The sequence below is a fragment of the Micrasema longulum genome, unplaced genomic scaffold, assembly GCF_059751315.1.
Source record: "Micrasema longulum isolate JH-2025_06_02 unplaced genomic scaffold, ASM5975131v1 h1tg001714l, whole genome shotgun sequence".
In the NCBI taxonomy this organism is placed as follows: domain Eukaryota; kingdom Metazoa; phylum Arthropoda; class Insecta; order Trichoptera; family Brachycentridae; genus Micrasema; species Micrasema longulum.
Window position 1 is genome coordinate 208,117 of NW_028278892.1, and position 14,702 is coordinate 222,818.

The 14,702-nt window shown below is 34.5% G+C and overlaps 2 protein-coding genes across 4 annotated transcripts in view; both read left to right on the top strand.

The window, feature by feature from the left end:
- Positions 1 to 14,702, top strand: part of LOC148274246 (neurobeachin-like protein 1) — a 217,125-nt gene that overhangs the window by 165,524 nt on the left and 36,899 nt on the right. The window lies entirely within an intron of this gene.
- Positions 3,574 to 6,903, top strand: LOC148274252 (larval cuticle protein A2B-like). The gene is made up of 2 exons (XM_088237393.1): positions 3,574 to 3,798; positions 5,899 to 6,903. Exons 1-2 carry the CDS (start codon positions 3,787 to 3,789, stop codon positions 6,415 to 6,417), a joined length of 531 nt encoding a protein of 176 aa, XP_088093519.1. The 5' UTR covers positions 3,574 to 3,786; the 3' UTR covers positions 6,418 to 6,903.

Genomic DNA, 14,702 nt, shown 5'->3' on the forward strand with positions numbered 1-14,702 from the left:
CTTGCCGAGGACACTTAACAATATACTTTTTTGAAATGTTTTTACATTAGAGAATAAACAAAGAAGACTAACTTAATAAACAGAGATAATTAACCAAATATTCGCAGTTTTAAAAACAAGTTATACTCGTATATGTACATCTATATTATTTATATTCCAAAACACACAATGAAAATAACAAAAACCTAACATAAGCTATACACTTGTGGAGCGGTTGATTCAATATTGGTTTGGGCGAATGAGACAATCCATTTTACTTCTATTTACTTCATTTTTTATAGCACTTTTAAACATTACTAATTGGAGACAAAATTTCAAAATCAGAAAACAATTTTTTACCTATTTGGCTTGATCCACTACCCACCTCCACTATCAATTTCTTAATATCAATTTTATATTGTGAGTACTTATTAATTGTCCTCATGGACAATGGAAGTATTTTGTACACTTTAACCGAGTAGTAGGCCAATCCTCTTTGACCCAAAGTTGTATAAATTTTTAATTGTTTTTGCAGCATCGGGTGGAGTATCTAGTAACTCTTGTATTTGTGTAATTAGTTATGGAAGGTAGAGAATAATGTAAAATAGTATAGTATAATAACAGAGCTTTTACATGAAGTTGTTTTACGTAAAATCAAATGATTGTGGTAGTGCGGGGTTCGAACCTAGGACTTTTGATATGCGAGTCCATGACACTAGCTGCAGGAACTATATTATAAACTCGTCATTAATTTTAATTACTAAAATTATTTTTCAAAATTGATATCGGTTTCGACTCTGGACTTTTGCCCGATAGGAATTTACTCTCCGCGATTTTTATAATGATCGATCGCACCAAATTCTCGTGTGTGTATATTCTCGTACTGCAACACTGCACTGGTTCAAAGGCTAATCTAAATACGGTGTACCTTTCTCACTCTGGCCTCACCTACCCACAACGTACGAGAGGAGACACGCGGTCGACATTTTCCGTTCAAACATCGCGTAAAAGGAATGCTCCAGAAACTCTGTATTCCGCAATATGTGATTCTAATATTGAACCCGCGTCAAAAGGTGGAGTCGCCAACCAACAATTTTAATATAAATAACTTTTATATTTAAAGAATTAACTTTGTGGTTATTCATTTTATAATGATGAAGTAATAAAATTTATCCATAAATTAGCCACTAATGTAATTGTAGACGAAGAACTAAAACTAGTAAAAAATTGTAGTCAACATGGACATAATACGAGAATATCAGACAAATACCATATACAACTTTCTAAAACAAGACAAGGACAATCAAGACTAATGAACCAGGGACTGAAATTATACAATAAACTACCAGACAAAACTAAACAAAAGACTCTTCAAACTTTTCAAAAGATGTAAAAAATATTATTTTGAACAACAGAGTATAAATGAAAAATGTATATATTATTTTATGTAAAATGAATGTAATAATCCGTGAGGGTTTATAAATAAATTTTCAAATTAAAAAAAAAAAGTTCAGTGTTTTTTTTTGTTAATAGATTAAGCAATTTTTCAAAAATATTTTTAATTTTATATATCGTCTCATAGACGCTATGATTTTTAGTTTTGTATTTTTTAAATTACTTCGCGTCTGACGTCTTAAGTTTTCTTCCCCCTTTTCTTGATAAGTTCTGCTGATTGGTCAGTGACCAACCGCTAACCGTATATCTATCAAAACTCTCTTATCATTGGTTGATTCCGAAGAACTAGCGACGTCATGTAAAGTGGTTCATTTTTTGTTCTATATCCAATTTTCTGTAGGGCTGAGCTTCCTCGTTAAAAATCAATCAAAACACGTTTTAACCACCTAAATTAGTTTAGACATTTACAGGACTTATGACCTTTCATTGGCTGATTTGTGTGCCCACTTTATAAACGGTATTATTCACCATTTTGCCTATGTTTGGCCATCCAAATTTATTAAATTCTTTCATCTGAAAGTACACTCCTCGACATACCCGAAACCGTTTTAAAGATCGCAAGTCTTCTTATTGGTTTCACTTATACATAAAAGCAATGTTGTCAATAAACGAGCTACGGTTTTAAAATTTTCAATTTCGTACATCGCGATTTGAATTGAATTTAGCTCTACAACTTTTACTGCCCTTTCCGCTGTGTCTTTGACAAATTATATGGAGGGCTTTTGTCGGATATTGTCATTCACCCTAATGACCATATTGCATACGTGAATGGTAGCCAAAACTGTATTGCCTTGTGTCACAATAGCCTATGTCCACTATAGTAATTTTATAAATTAATTAATGCCACGATGTTTTGAGTATGCCCAAATGTTTGTAGAAAGGCTGCGTTTACTCCCTAGGGAGTTATTTAGATCTTATTTTGTTAAAACAGAGAGGGAAAACATTTTGAGAAGGGAATATGAAAGTCTAGGCATTTACAGGGCTTATGACTTGTTATTGGCTGGTTTTGTTAGTCAATAGCAGCCACCTAGTCAATAACAGTCAGTCTCGGACTTGTCCGAGGGTGCCAAGTTGTGTGAATAAAAGGGGTGGTTGACAATATCTCATCCAAACGATTTCAACAGCTCCTGGGTGCTCGCGCGGTGTGGAGCCTGGCGTTGTCATGCAGGAGGCTTACTCCCCCGGTCAGCATTACCCTTCTGCGGTTTTGTATTGTTTTTTTGAGTTTTTCAAGGTATTTAAGAAAGCTTCTGCATTGATGGTAGTCCCTTAGGGTAAAAAATCAATTAAAAGGACCCCTTTATGGTTCCAGAAAAGTGATGCTATATCTTTTTCGGCTGAAGGGGTCGTTTTGAACTTTTTGGTGAATGGGCAACCCACGTCTCATCCCCCGTCACGATAGAGTCCAGAAAAGCTTCTATTTCTCGTGCAAAACTATCCGACAATTCACGCGCGGTGGTCACGAGATTTTGATGGACGGGATGTGGCAGGAGCGTGCAATATACTCTCCAACGGAAAAAAATACTGTGACTTAACAGAATGGCCGACAAACACGCGCGACCAAATAAACTGACCATTAGGGATCCCCTCTACATGTCAGGTACGCCAACTTTGGAATAAAATAATTTCCGCGGCCTCAGGAGCCTTTGTGATCTTATTTTGTGGATGTTTATCGTATATATAATATTTTATGTCAATTCAGATGTTGATTTAAACGTATTACGTCGGGAAAAACTACTACTGGTACGGCTTAACAAGACAGGGAAAATCATCGGAAAAAAATCGAATCGAAGAGCCGCCCATGCGGACAAAAATCATGCTAGCATCATTAATCACGAACTTAGCTACAGTTTATAAAAAAACAATGGGCCGTTGGTACTTAGGACGAGAATCGAAAACGCAGCGACGAAACCGTCCGTTACACTTATGTTGTTAAGCCAAAAACCAAATAAAAAATTTGCAAGGCTTTTGTTCAATGCAAAAGAGCGAAATGGCGTCTTTACAGCTGAAGCGCATTATTACTCTCAGAACATTATAAGTATTGGTAGCAAGTCAAGAAAATGCCATCAGTGCGTTGTATTTCACCACTCGGTGTTTCTAGCTACCAAATGTTTCGCACCCCCAACAACATGCTACATGTAACGTACCGTCTGAGAGAAGCGTTGCAGAACCTGCCCCACTCCTGGCTGCAGATCCGCTCTCGTGACCCCCCTCTTCTCCCCTCGCCGCTGGCCCCGGCGAAGACTGCTACTCTCGACGGAGCTTTATAAGCCCCTCTGATCTCCACAGCATCATCAGTACCGACTCCGTCTCGGACATTCAAGCCAATTCGAGAGGAACGCAAGGATCAAAATGTTTGCGCAGGTCAGGACATTTCCTCCATTTTCCTTTACTGTTAATAATACTGTATTATATATTTTCACATTAATTTTTTGCGTTGTTTTGATATTTAATTTTCGATGAAGTCTCAAGTTTTTCGTCTCTTGTGAAATAATAACACATCTGTGGATTGTATTATTCACACTGTTACATTAGAGCTCCGTTTATCCAAACTCCCGTCATCCGGATTGCCAAATATCAGGATCGTCTTTAGAAAATGGCGATGTTGTAATAAAAAATAAAAAAGGGCGCTGGCGGCCGGCGCGTTTCTTCGTCACACCAATTACTTTGCTGGTCGTTTTTAAGTAAGTTATGTGATAACGTCTGGCACTCATTAATCCGGATAAGTGGATTTTTATTGTCTATAAATTTTTAGATTCTCTGTGTCCAGACGATTAAGAATACAGTTCTGTGTGTGAAATAGAACAAGAATTCTGGACGAGTGCTTTCGAGTCGATGGCTGTTCTCAGGCAAAAATCCTGAAAAAATAAATCGAGTAGAGATAAATTCGTAGTGTGGTGGTTGACGCGTTCGTCTACCATGCTTAAGATGCTGTGTTCGATTCCTGGCGCAGTGGGCGTGAAATATTGGTTTTAGAGGTGGTTCTTCAATATTTCATGTTTCTGAACTGGCGCATCTGAAGCGCAAGGCTGATCACTTTACCTTTATGTAACAAATGATCGATATACACAGCATTTAGTGTACCAATGCAGTTTCCTTTACACGATCGGGTGCGGACCACGGTGTGGTGATATGAATAAAATATACACAATTATTGTACGTGGTATAAAAAAGTCATTCTACGCAAAACTATCAAAAAACTTTAAATATGAAAGTATCATACTAAATAAGCCAAAATCATATCTCTAACACAACAATACGACTGAAACGATACATTCAGTAGGTTACCAAATTATTAGGGACTGTACAAATTTCCTGTAATTTTCAAGTTTATGGGAATATAGTGGCCAAATAAACGAGTTTTTTTAATTTTTTTATTCATAAGAGTGCTTTATTTAAAATATAACAATCTCATTACGTGCTTAATGATCTCTTTGTATTGTTTATTAACGAAGATAGACAATCAGCTCACATTTAAGGATTTGGAAGACAGGATTTCCCTGATTTTACGGCAACCACGCGGAGTGTTGATCTTTTTTCTACCTCTTTATTTAACCCGGTCTGCCCCTAGGGAGCGGTTTTTATAAATTTTCATTTTAGTTCGGTTAACCACTGACTTTGAAATACCTGTGGGTGCTGCTTTATCTCTTTGGTAATATGTGTAATGACGTAGGTACTTGAGAAGGTTTGTACTTCCCGAGATTTTCTTGGAGATACGCCCGAAGCTTGGGAAATATATGTGTTAACAACGTTGAAATTTACGCATTGTATTAACGAAACGATTAATACCTACGTTTTGATAATCTTAGACTTAGAAAACATGCAAAAGAATAATTCCAAAAATTAATCATTCAGCTCACACAACAGTTCTCACTAATAACAGCCAAATGAGAAATAACTTCACTTTTTAACAAACGAACAATCTTGCTATATTGAGTTTTCTACTGACATTTCTTGGTGGAACTGCATTTTAATTATAATAATAAAAATACGTTTATAGTTTTATTCCACTTTTATTTATAATTTTTTTGGTTAGACACACCAGTCTGACGATGTCGGTCATGACGAAACCCGGTCACTGGTAAAAAAACTATAAATAAAAGTGGAATAAAACTATATACGTATTTTTATTATTATAACAGTCTTGCTATAATTTTAAAGCAATAAATAATAATAATACCGGTAGCAAGAACACAAAAGAAAAGAGAATAAAAACGAATTTCTTTACTCATAAAATTCGTCTAAACATGAAAATTACGAAAACGGTGTACTGTCCCTAATAATTTAGCCACCCACTGTGTGTATATCTGTTAAAATTTCTCGAAAATTTGTCTAAAACCAAAAATGATTTATTTTCTTTAGAAGGAGTTTAACATATGCTTATAGTCACTAAGGGTTTCTATAGGTACAATAATTAATCTAGTAAAAAAAATAACAAGTGATATTTAAATGTTTATTTTGTAGATTTTATCGTTGGCCCTTTTGGCCGTGGTCCATGCGGCACCCGTGGTCCTCTCAGACTATGGTCATGTAGCAGCAGCTCCAGTGTACTCCCAACCGATTCTGCACGCTGCACCCGTTATCCAAAAGTCCTACTACCAACCGGCGCCAGTCCTCCATGCTCCTCAGTACGTCCACGCCCCGGTCTACCAGAAACAAATCATCCCCCAAGTGGTGTCGAAGGTTGTCGTACCGGAAGAAGTCGACCCTAATCCTAAATACGACTTCGCGTACGGAGTCTCCGACCCTCATACTGGGGATTCGAAGAACGCCGAAGAGCACCTGGAGAACGGAGTTATCCACGGAAGCTACAGTCTTGTAGAGCCCGATGGTCACATACGCAAGGTGACGTACACAGCTGACCATATCAACGGGTTCAACGCTGTTGTCGAAAGGACAGGAGGAGCTAAAGTCATTGCCGCTGCACCGGTTGCCAAGGTTATAGCGGCTCCTGCCTATCCTATTGCAGGTCACCATTGGTAAACTCTTCGGCTTCACAATTCCGGCGATCCGATTCGTGGATTCAGACCAATGATCTGACTCGGTATTTAATTGAGTTGATGTTTAACGATTCAGTATTTTCATTAATTTCTTTACAAATATCTAGTGTTATTATCATGATTTCATTTTCATATACATTTTATCATTCGTTCGTTCATCGTTTACTATATTACTTAGTTTTTTCTGTTACTCTCTTTCTCTTATCTCTTTGTTTTTTTGCCTTGATCTCATCTTGTTTTGTTGTCGATCTTTTTTATTGAATCTTTGGATCGAATCTACTCTAGACCTCGCTTTTCCCATGGATAACCCAATCGTCTTTATATTACAATCAATTTGTACCTTTACTCTGATAGCTTTAATCGTATAGAAATGTGTTATAATGTTATTTATTACGATTGTATATAGTCACTTTGTTAATTTGTATTTTGAAATGATTACGGTTAATAAACGAATCATATGCAAATGTCATATTTTGGTTTTTATTTTCAATGTTCTTACACGCATTCATTCACAAATTTACTGTTTGATTTTAATAAAACAGAACTAAAACTATACCTACTCCCTGTTCTTAAAAATAAGGGAACCTAAGTATGTTTCCTTTTAAAAAATATTTATAAGTAGACATACAGCAATTTTTGTATCATTTAACATGATAATTTATTCTTTATTAATTTTAACAATAATTTTATAAACCTTTGTATTTTGTAATTATGAAATTGTCCGTTTCAAACACGCTGAAGAATCATAATAACCGATTATTTATTATTTGTATACTTTCCAGAACTTATACAGTGAAATAATAGGAGTACAAAGTAAATGCACTTTGCTTAATCGATAAACTTCCCTAGCGCTGAACCGTATTATATAATCTTACCTAAGCCATTCTCTTTGACACTATAATACCTTTGTTTGCCTATTGTTTTGCGTGGGAACGAACCAGCTACAAACCGATTTAACCCGCATTATACATACCTGCGCTTCGACAAGCAACTAAATGAGATCTCTTGGTCAAGATAGCAATTAGAGTTCATAAACTGTCACGTCTGTTTGCATTCCTCCAGCCTAGTGCAGTTTTTCTCGCACTTTATTTCGCAATACATCGTGCGCTGAATCGTCATTCTCTCGGATAAGTATAATGTGTGTCGATTCAAATTGCACGACCCTATTTGGCAAAGAGCATGTCAGGTAGACGGAATCTCTCTTAAACTCCTTAATAAGCATTTGACACATTGGTTATGGCTAGAATTCAGCATTGGTTAAATTTATTTTTAAGGTATGTAGGCATTACAAATATCTCACATTTTTTTATGTTGATACATCTTACGTACATAAGTCTGGGCCCGTATTACAATGGGAAGTTACCACACTTATCCTCAATTGTCTACACTTTTGTACGCAGTAACTTGGAGTTTGCATCCGTTGTGTGGAGCCCGCAATACATAACAAACATTGAAAGGATTGAAAATGTTTAACGAATTTTTTTGAATACTTAGATTATAAAAACAATAAAACACTTTGCACTTACAGCCAATCTGCTAAACAAAATGGACTCTAAAACAATCATTGGTCAATATATTGATGAAAATGAAAAATTTAGTTTTTCTGAAAATCTAACAAATATTTTTCTTTTTTTTTATCGAATTTATTTTATCTGGGCATCAAGTATTTTAAAACATAGCATTTGATATTAAAATTCTAAAATTATTGATTTGCCCTATAAAGAGTTAATGCCAGGTCTATAAGTAAGGCCAAGTATTTACTTATCATTAGGTACTAACCTACGACGATAAAGCCTGCATGCTATCGCTGATCGCTGATTTATTTTTTTGTTGTACTATTTATTCGAGTTCAATATATCGTTCACTTTGGTCCAATGTTTTCAAACAAATTGCAAAATCTACGTGTGCATGAATTTTTTGCTGCATTCGTGTTTACGTCATCATCATCATTCCCTTTCCGCACCTAATGATCCTATCATTAACAGAGAACACTCCGTTTTCATTTTAAATTAATTGTTTTTATATAGATTCCCTGTTTTTAAGTATGTATATTATTTTTTTTGCAATAAATAAATTATAATAATAATGAATAAATAATAGGGCACTGCATTGGTCGCCAATCGCAGCGTATCTCGATATTTATTTTTTTGTTTACGTCAGCACAGTAAAATAATTTGTTGTGACGGGTACGTTTAAGAGGAACATGAAAATTTACTAAACTAAGTCAGAGGTGCCATTTAGATACTTGAATAAAAACATCAATCTGTCGTCTATTATCCAAGGAGTCCCTCTTGAAATATGAAATATATTAAATTTAAATTTGTTGCAACAGCGCGGGAAAATATTTTTGAGAAGGGGATATGGAAGTCTAGGCATTTACAAGGCTAATGACCTGACATTAGCCGGTTAAGTGGATACTTTACGCACTGTGTTACATTCACCATTCTCTCAATAACTCCCTAGTAATAAACCAAAATCTGTGATCGTTTGATCAATTTTGCCTTGGAAATGGGATGTTTATCCCATTTCTAATGCAAACAAAAACGATTTTTCCGAGTACCTTAACCTTACATATGACACGTAAGGCTACTAAAATACAGGGGTTCAAATATATATTTAAAAAAACTTGGTTTTGTGGAGCGATGTGGAAGAACGGTGAAACCGGTTATTGTTTGTGAAACTAAGCGGATTAAATTGTTACCATGTCACACATTTAAATTTTTATTCTGTATTTTTTTTTCTACTGAAATTACTAACTACGCAACGGTCAGACCGCGATGGCAAAACCGAAAAGTGTATTAATCATAATCCTATGTGGTCTGCATTAAATCCATTGCGCAATGCTCACAGGTAGGTTAGTGAAAGCGATGCTTGAGAATACTACCTCACAACAACTGCTACTACTGTCTCGTGAGGAATATATTAGCTTTCAGAATAGGAACGATATGACAATAGAGAAATATCACTTTTTTAAAGTAATTAAGGTCTCTGAAATACTGTGCAGTAAAAAAATATTTTTTTGTTACTTATTAGTTGCATAAAAAAAAAAAAAAAATTGTAATATTGAATCCCCGCAAATACGGTCATTTCATTGGCCACTTCCCTAATACGTCACGATTTTCAAAATTATTATTAGTAATCGATATATTTTTATAAATGGTACATGTTTTTTTGTTCTAATGCATATCTACTTTTATACATCTAGTAAAGGTTATAACTATAACTATCAAAAAAGATACTAGCTCTTGTGCTTGGAGAGTGACTTACTCTGTTATAGTTATTTATTTATTAGAATTTATATAATTTTGAATATACGAGTGCGTGAGAAAAAAAAACTTAAAGGATATAAAAGAAAAACAGAAAATAACCATACATTCATACTGATTAAAATAGAATACAGTTTTTACACAGGTTCAAAAAATTTCTTTAAATTTAAATTGAATTTGTTTTTTCTTAACGATTCATGTTTATTTGTTCCTGGACATTCCAATTTGTTTAGAACATTGTCACGAATCTGCGCGTCACAACTATCATCCCAAATATGTCGCGTTTTTCTAGTGACGTATTTAAAAAAAAAAACTTTTTACAATTTCTTTATGAAAACGGTTCTTTACAATATCCATATTGATTTTGAAAATTCAATTAATTATTCTAAATCCATTTTTATCGGTATTCGCAGTATGTGATATTTCTCTAATATTTACCCACCTGTTTTATTCTGAAAACTGAGTTACATCAAATCAGGGCCCGTACGATGGGAAATAAACAGAGTTATATTTAATTGAACGTAGTTATGCCGAAAGCACCCAGCCCACATTTTCGAAAAAATGAGATTTTGTTATCGTGTGTTGTTAGGTCAATTCTATTCTATGTTCTGCTAGTCAGGCCTCTTTTATACAAAAAACTGTAATAAACGTCTGAAAATAGTGCTGATCACAAAAACGGCATTTCTCAATTTGCAGAAAACACCTACAGCACTAGGAAAATCCTACGGTATGGATGCTAATGGGAAGATTAATGCCTCGAAAAATCCATCTTTATTTTTTTAAATACGTCTCTAGAAAAACGCGACACGTTTGTCTTTGATAGTTGTGATGTCAAGATTCGTGATCAATATAGATATTATTAAAAAATGTTTTCATTTATAATTTTTAAAATAAAATTGTTAAAACGTATACCCTCACGAAAATGCGCCATGATTGATCGTGACACTCGTGACGTCAAGATTTATTACCGTCTACAATATAGGGCATTTTTTCTTACAATTTTTGGCCGTTATTTGTCGCGTAGTTTTTACGAAGGATTTTGACGTTGTGAATTGTAATACAATATAATATATTCGTTTTGCATCTGGGTTCTATGCAGTATTTATAACCCTTTCTTTCTGACATAATACATAAAAATATTTTTTACTCTTCACGTGTGTTTCTTGCTATTTATTTCCAGCAATAACCACAGAAATCCGGATTTCGTGCGATATATTTTACGTGCATTCCCCCTCCTGACTCCCCGCTAACGGATTGCGTGACTTAAGATCACGTTATTTAACATGTAGCAAGAGGAGCGCGATGTCATATAGCATCCTCTCTTAGCAGTATTTTATTTATAGAATATATTGTCACAAGAGGCAAAATTGGCAGTTCACAACGGAGTCCTGGTCCCGTCCCTGATGTATGGGAGCGAAGTATGGACTTGGAAAAACAGGGATGATAGTAGGCTGAATGCTGTTGAAATGCGATCTCTCAGGCGAATGTGTGGTAAAACTATGTACGATAGATGTACAAATGTTGAAATCCGTACATTATGTAAGGCTGAGACAAGCATTTTCGACAAAATCAAGAAAGGAGCTTTGCGCTGGTTTGGACATGTAGAACGAATGGACAGCGAGAGAACGGCTAAGAAAATTTACAATGCGAATGTTGATGGATGCAGAAATAGAGGAAGACCGAGAAAGACATGGCATGACCAAATCCAACAAATACTTAAAGATGGACATGTCAAAAGTCGGAATAATCGGCGCGCGTGCATGAGAAGATGTATGAATGTAGAGGAAGCGAGATCTGTATGCAAAGATAGAGTGTTGTGGCGTTCTATCCTCTCTGCCTACCCTTACAGAGAAACGGCGTGATGGTTTGTTTTGTTTTGTTATAAAATATTTTCTATCACGCCATGCCATGTTTGTCGTATTTGCATATGAGGCGTACAAACAAATAAAACTCTAAATCACCTAATTTCAGCTGGTAAAATGTATATAAGTCAGGCACAAATGAACAATATTTGATTTTAGGTAATCAATCAAAAAATTGTTTTCATTGTCTTTAAATTGTTATTTTGATACCTTTTTCCTACAAACAAACTGTGCGATCGATTTACTCTACTTTTTTATGTGTTTGTACGATACGCGCTTTAAGTTTGATATAAAAAAATACAATTGAAATGCCTCACTATGTTCCTTCGAGTACCCTGAATCTAATGATTAACTTTAGTCAAGTCTCGCTTTATATAGCCATTGGCTACCTGTAAAGCTGTTTTATAGAGGGTTTTACATTGTTTAGTTGCGAAATGTTGACAGATTTCGCGGATACTTTACGTGTTCTACCTTGTAACATTTTTCAAGAGGAACTCATTGCAGTTCTATATTTAATATGCAAAATTTGTGCATCGCTTAAACTTGTTACCGATTTGTAAATGACCAAACGTTTAAATAATAATTGTTGGTGATTTCCGATAAAATAATTTATTCATTTTTACATTTCGGAACTTCGAATTAAGGTTATTCCTTAATAAGGAATACGTCATTGTCGTTATTAGGGTATTTTTATTTTATTATATTATATAATAAAATAAACGTAGATAAATGTGAACTAATAACAATCATGGTTTATTAAAAAAAAACAAACAATTTCTGTATCTACTACATACATAATTAGGTAATAGGTTTCTCTGGATTTTTTATTTTCATTTATTTATTTTTAGTTACATTGAGAACATTACAGAGTATCCAATTAATTCTCAACACATTAAAAAATATACATATCAGATTTATTATATAGAAAAGAGAAAAAAAATGTAAATTGTCATGTAAAATTGACATACATATTACAATTTGGAATTTGCCCTCCAAGAGTAGTAATCCCACAATGGCGGGTTGGTTCTGCGTCGTGGTAGGTAGAACAACCTATGTTACCTTTGTCGAAGATAATTATCAGGGACATATATACCGAATTCATTCAGAATATCAGAATTATGTATGCGACCACCAATGAGTTGAGAAAAGTGAACACCCAAATGAATATTCCTTCTCCCCAACAATGATTGGTAGCTCAGCATTCCTAGTAAGAAGTCAGTCGGGAAAAGCCACCGATAAAATCCATACTCCCTGAGATACAGATAACGCAGAAAATTTTTCTGCACCCTCTCAATCATTAAGGAATGTGTGGTTTTATTTGACGACCAAATGATGGAACTAAATTCCAAGCGACTTCTTACCAAGGAATTATACCATGTTTTCTGAATCAGAATATTTGAAAAAATCTTGGCGTTTCTAAGAACAAATCCGAGCATTTTAAGGGACCATGGCATGACGACCTAATAGTTAATTTAGTACACAAATAAACAATATTTGATTATAACATTTATTTAAATTTGTTGCAACAGAGAGGGAAAACGATTTGGAGAAGGAAATATGGGAGTCTTGGCATTTACAGGGCTTATAACCTGTCATTGGCTGGTTTAAGTGGCCACTTTACACACTGTGTAACATTCACCATTCTGCCTATGGTTGAACATCTACATTTCCTCAACTCTTCCATCTGTTGACTTTTGTGAACTTTTTTGTTGAACAGATGGAAGAGTTGAGGAAATGTGAATGTTACACAGTATGCAAAGTGGCCCCTTAAACCAGCCAATGACAAGTCTTAAGCCCTGTTAATGCCTAGACTCCCATATTTCCTTTTTTTAAATGTTTTCCCAGTCTGCAAACATATGGATATTCTTAAACGTCGTTGGCTTGAAAATATATTTAAGAGTAATTGAAAATCTATTTTCAATAAATATTAACTGATTGTCCCTCAAGTGATGTTTTTATTCTCGTTTTTGTTTTTCTGTAAAATTTGTCATTTATTTTGTAATTGAGCCCGTTTTTGCTGTGTGTATAAGATGTATAAGAAGCATATGTTTAAGAAATAGATTTATTAATGTGGTAAAGTTGTCATTCCTCTCACAAACCGTTTAGTAATCGCTGTTGGCTTCAATATGGTAGTTGTGAAAATAGCCCATAGGTGATCGGAATATGATTACTTTCTGCCTGCCGTCTGACTAATCCAGTTCTTCAAGTGTAGATTTTCATTTACTTGTTATTTTTTTTATTTATTTATTTACAATTTTAAAAAACCTGTTAGGGTTACATTAGAAATTTAATATTGTCTAGTCATTTTATGTCTCGTCTAGTCTAGTTAGTTCAGTCATCATGTGCTTTTTCAGATTGATTTTAAATTTGTCTCCCGTAAAAGTTTTCAAGTAGTAAGGTAGGTCGTTGTAGTGTTTAAGTCCATTATGTAGTATTTTTTACTGTCCTGTGTTTGTCTTTGCTTTTTCAATATGATAGTGTTGTTGTTGTCTGGTGTTATATTTGTGTATGTCAGCATTTTTGACTAATATTATGTCGTCGTCTTGTATGTTTCCCAGTGTTATTTTGTGCACAATTTTTAAGGTCTCAATTTTAGTCAAGTAGTTTATGTCAAACTGGTGTGTTTTTTTGTACAGTTCAGTCGTAGAGGTCAGGTAGGGTAGGTTGTATGTTAGTTTAAGAATTTTATTTTGTTGTCTTTGTATTCTTGTTATGTCTGTCTTGTTGCCAGTTCCCCAGAAGGCGATCATGTAACTCAATTTACTTTTGACATAGGCTTCGTACATCATAATTTTTTCCTTTCTTGGTATATAATCTTTAATTTCGTAGAAGAGGCTATGTAGTGATGCCATTACTTTTGTGAGTCCGTCTATGTGTTTTGTCCATTTTAATTGTCTGTCCATTGTGAGTCCTAGGTAAGTCACATGTTCTAGTTCTTTAAGAGTTTCGTTGTTTATTTTTATGTTATGGTTCTTCTTTTGTGTTTCGATATGTATTATATTGCATTTCTTGGCATTTAGTGTTAAGAAGTTTTTGTTTGTCCATTCTAATAGTTTTTGCACGTCATTGTTGATGGTTTTAGTCGTTTCAATGTCATTTTTGTTTTCATATAAAATTCCTAAGTCGTCCGCATATATTGT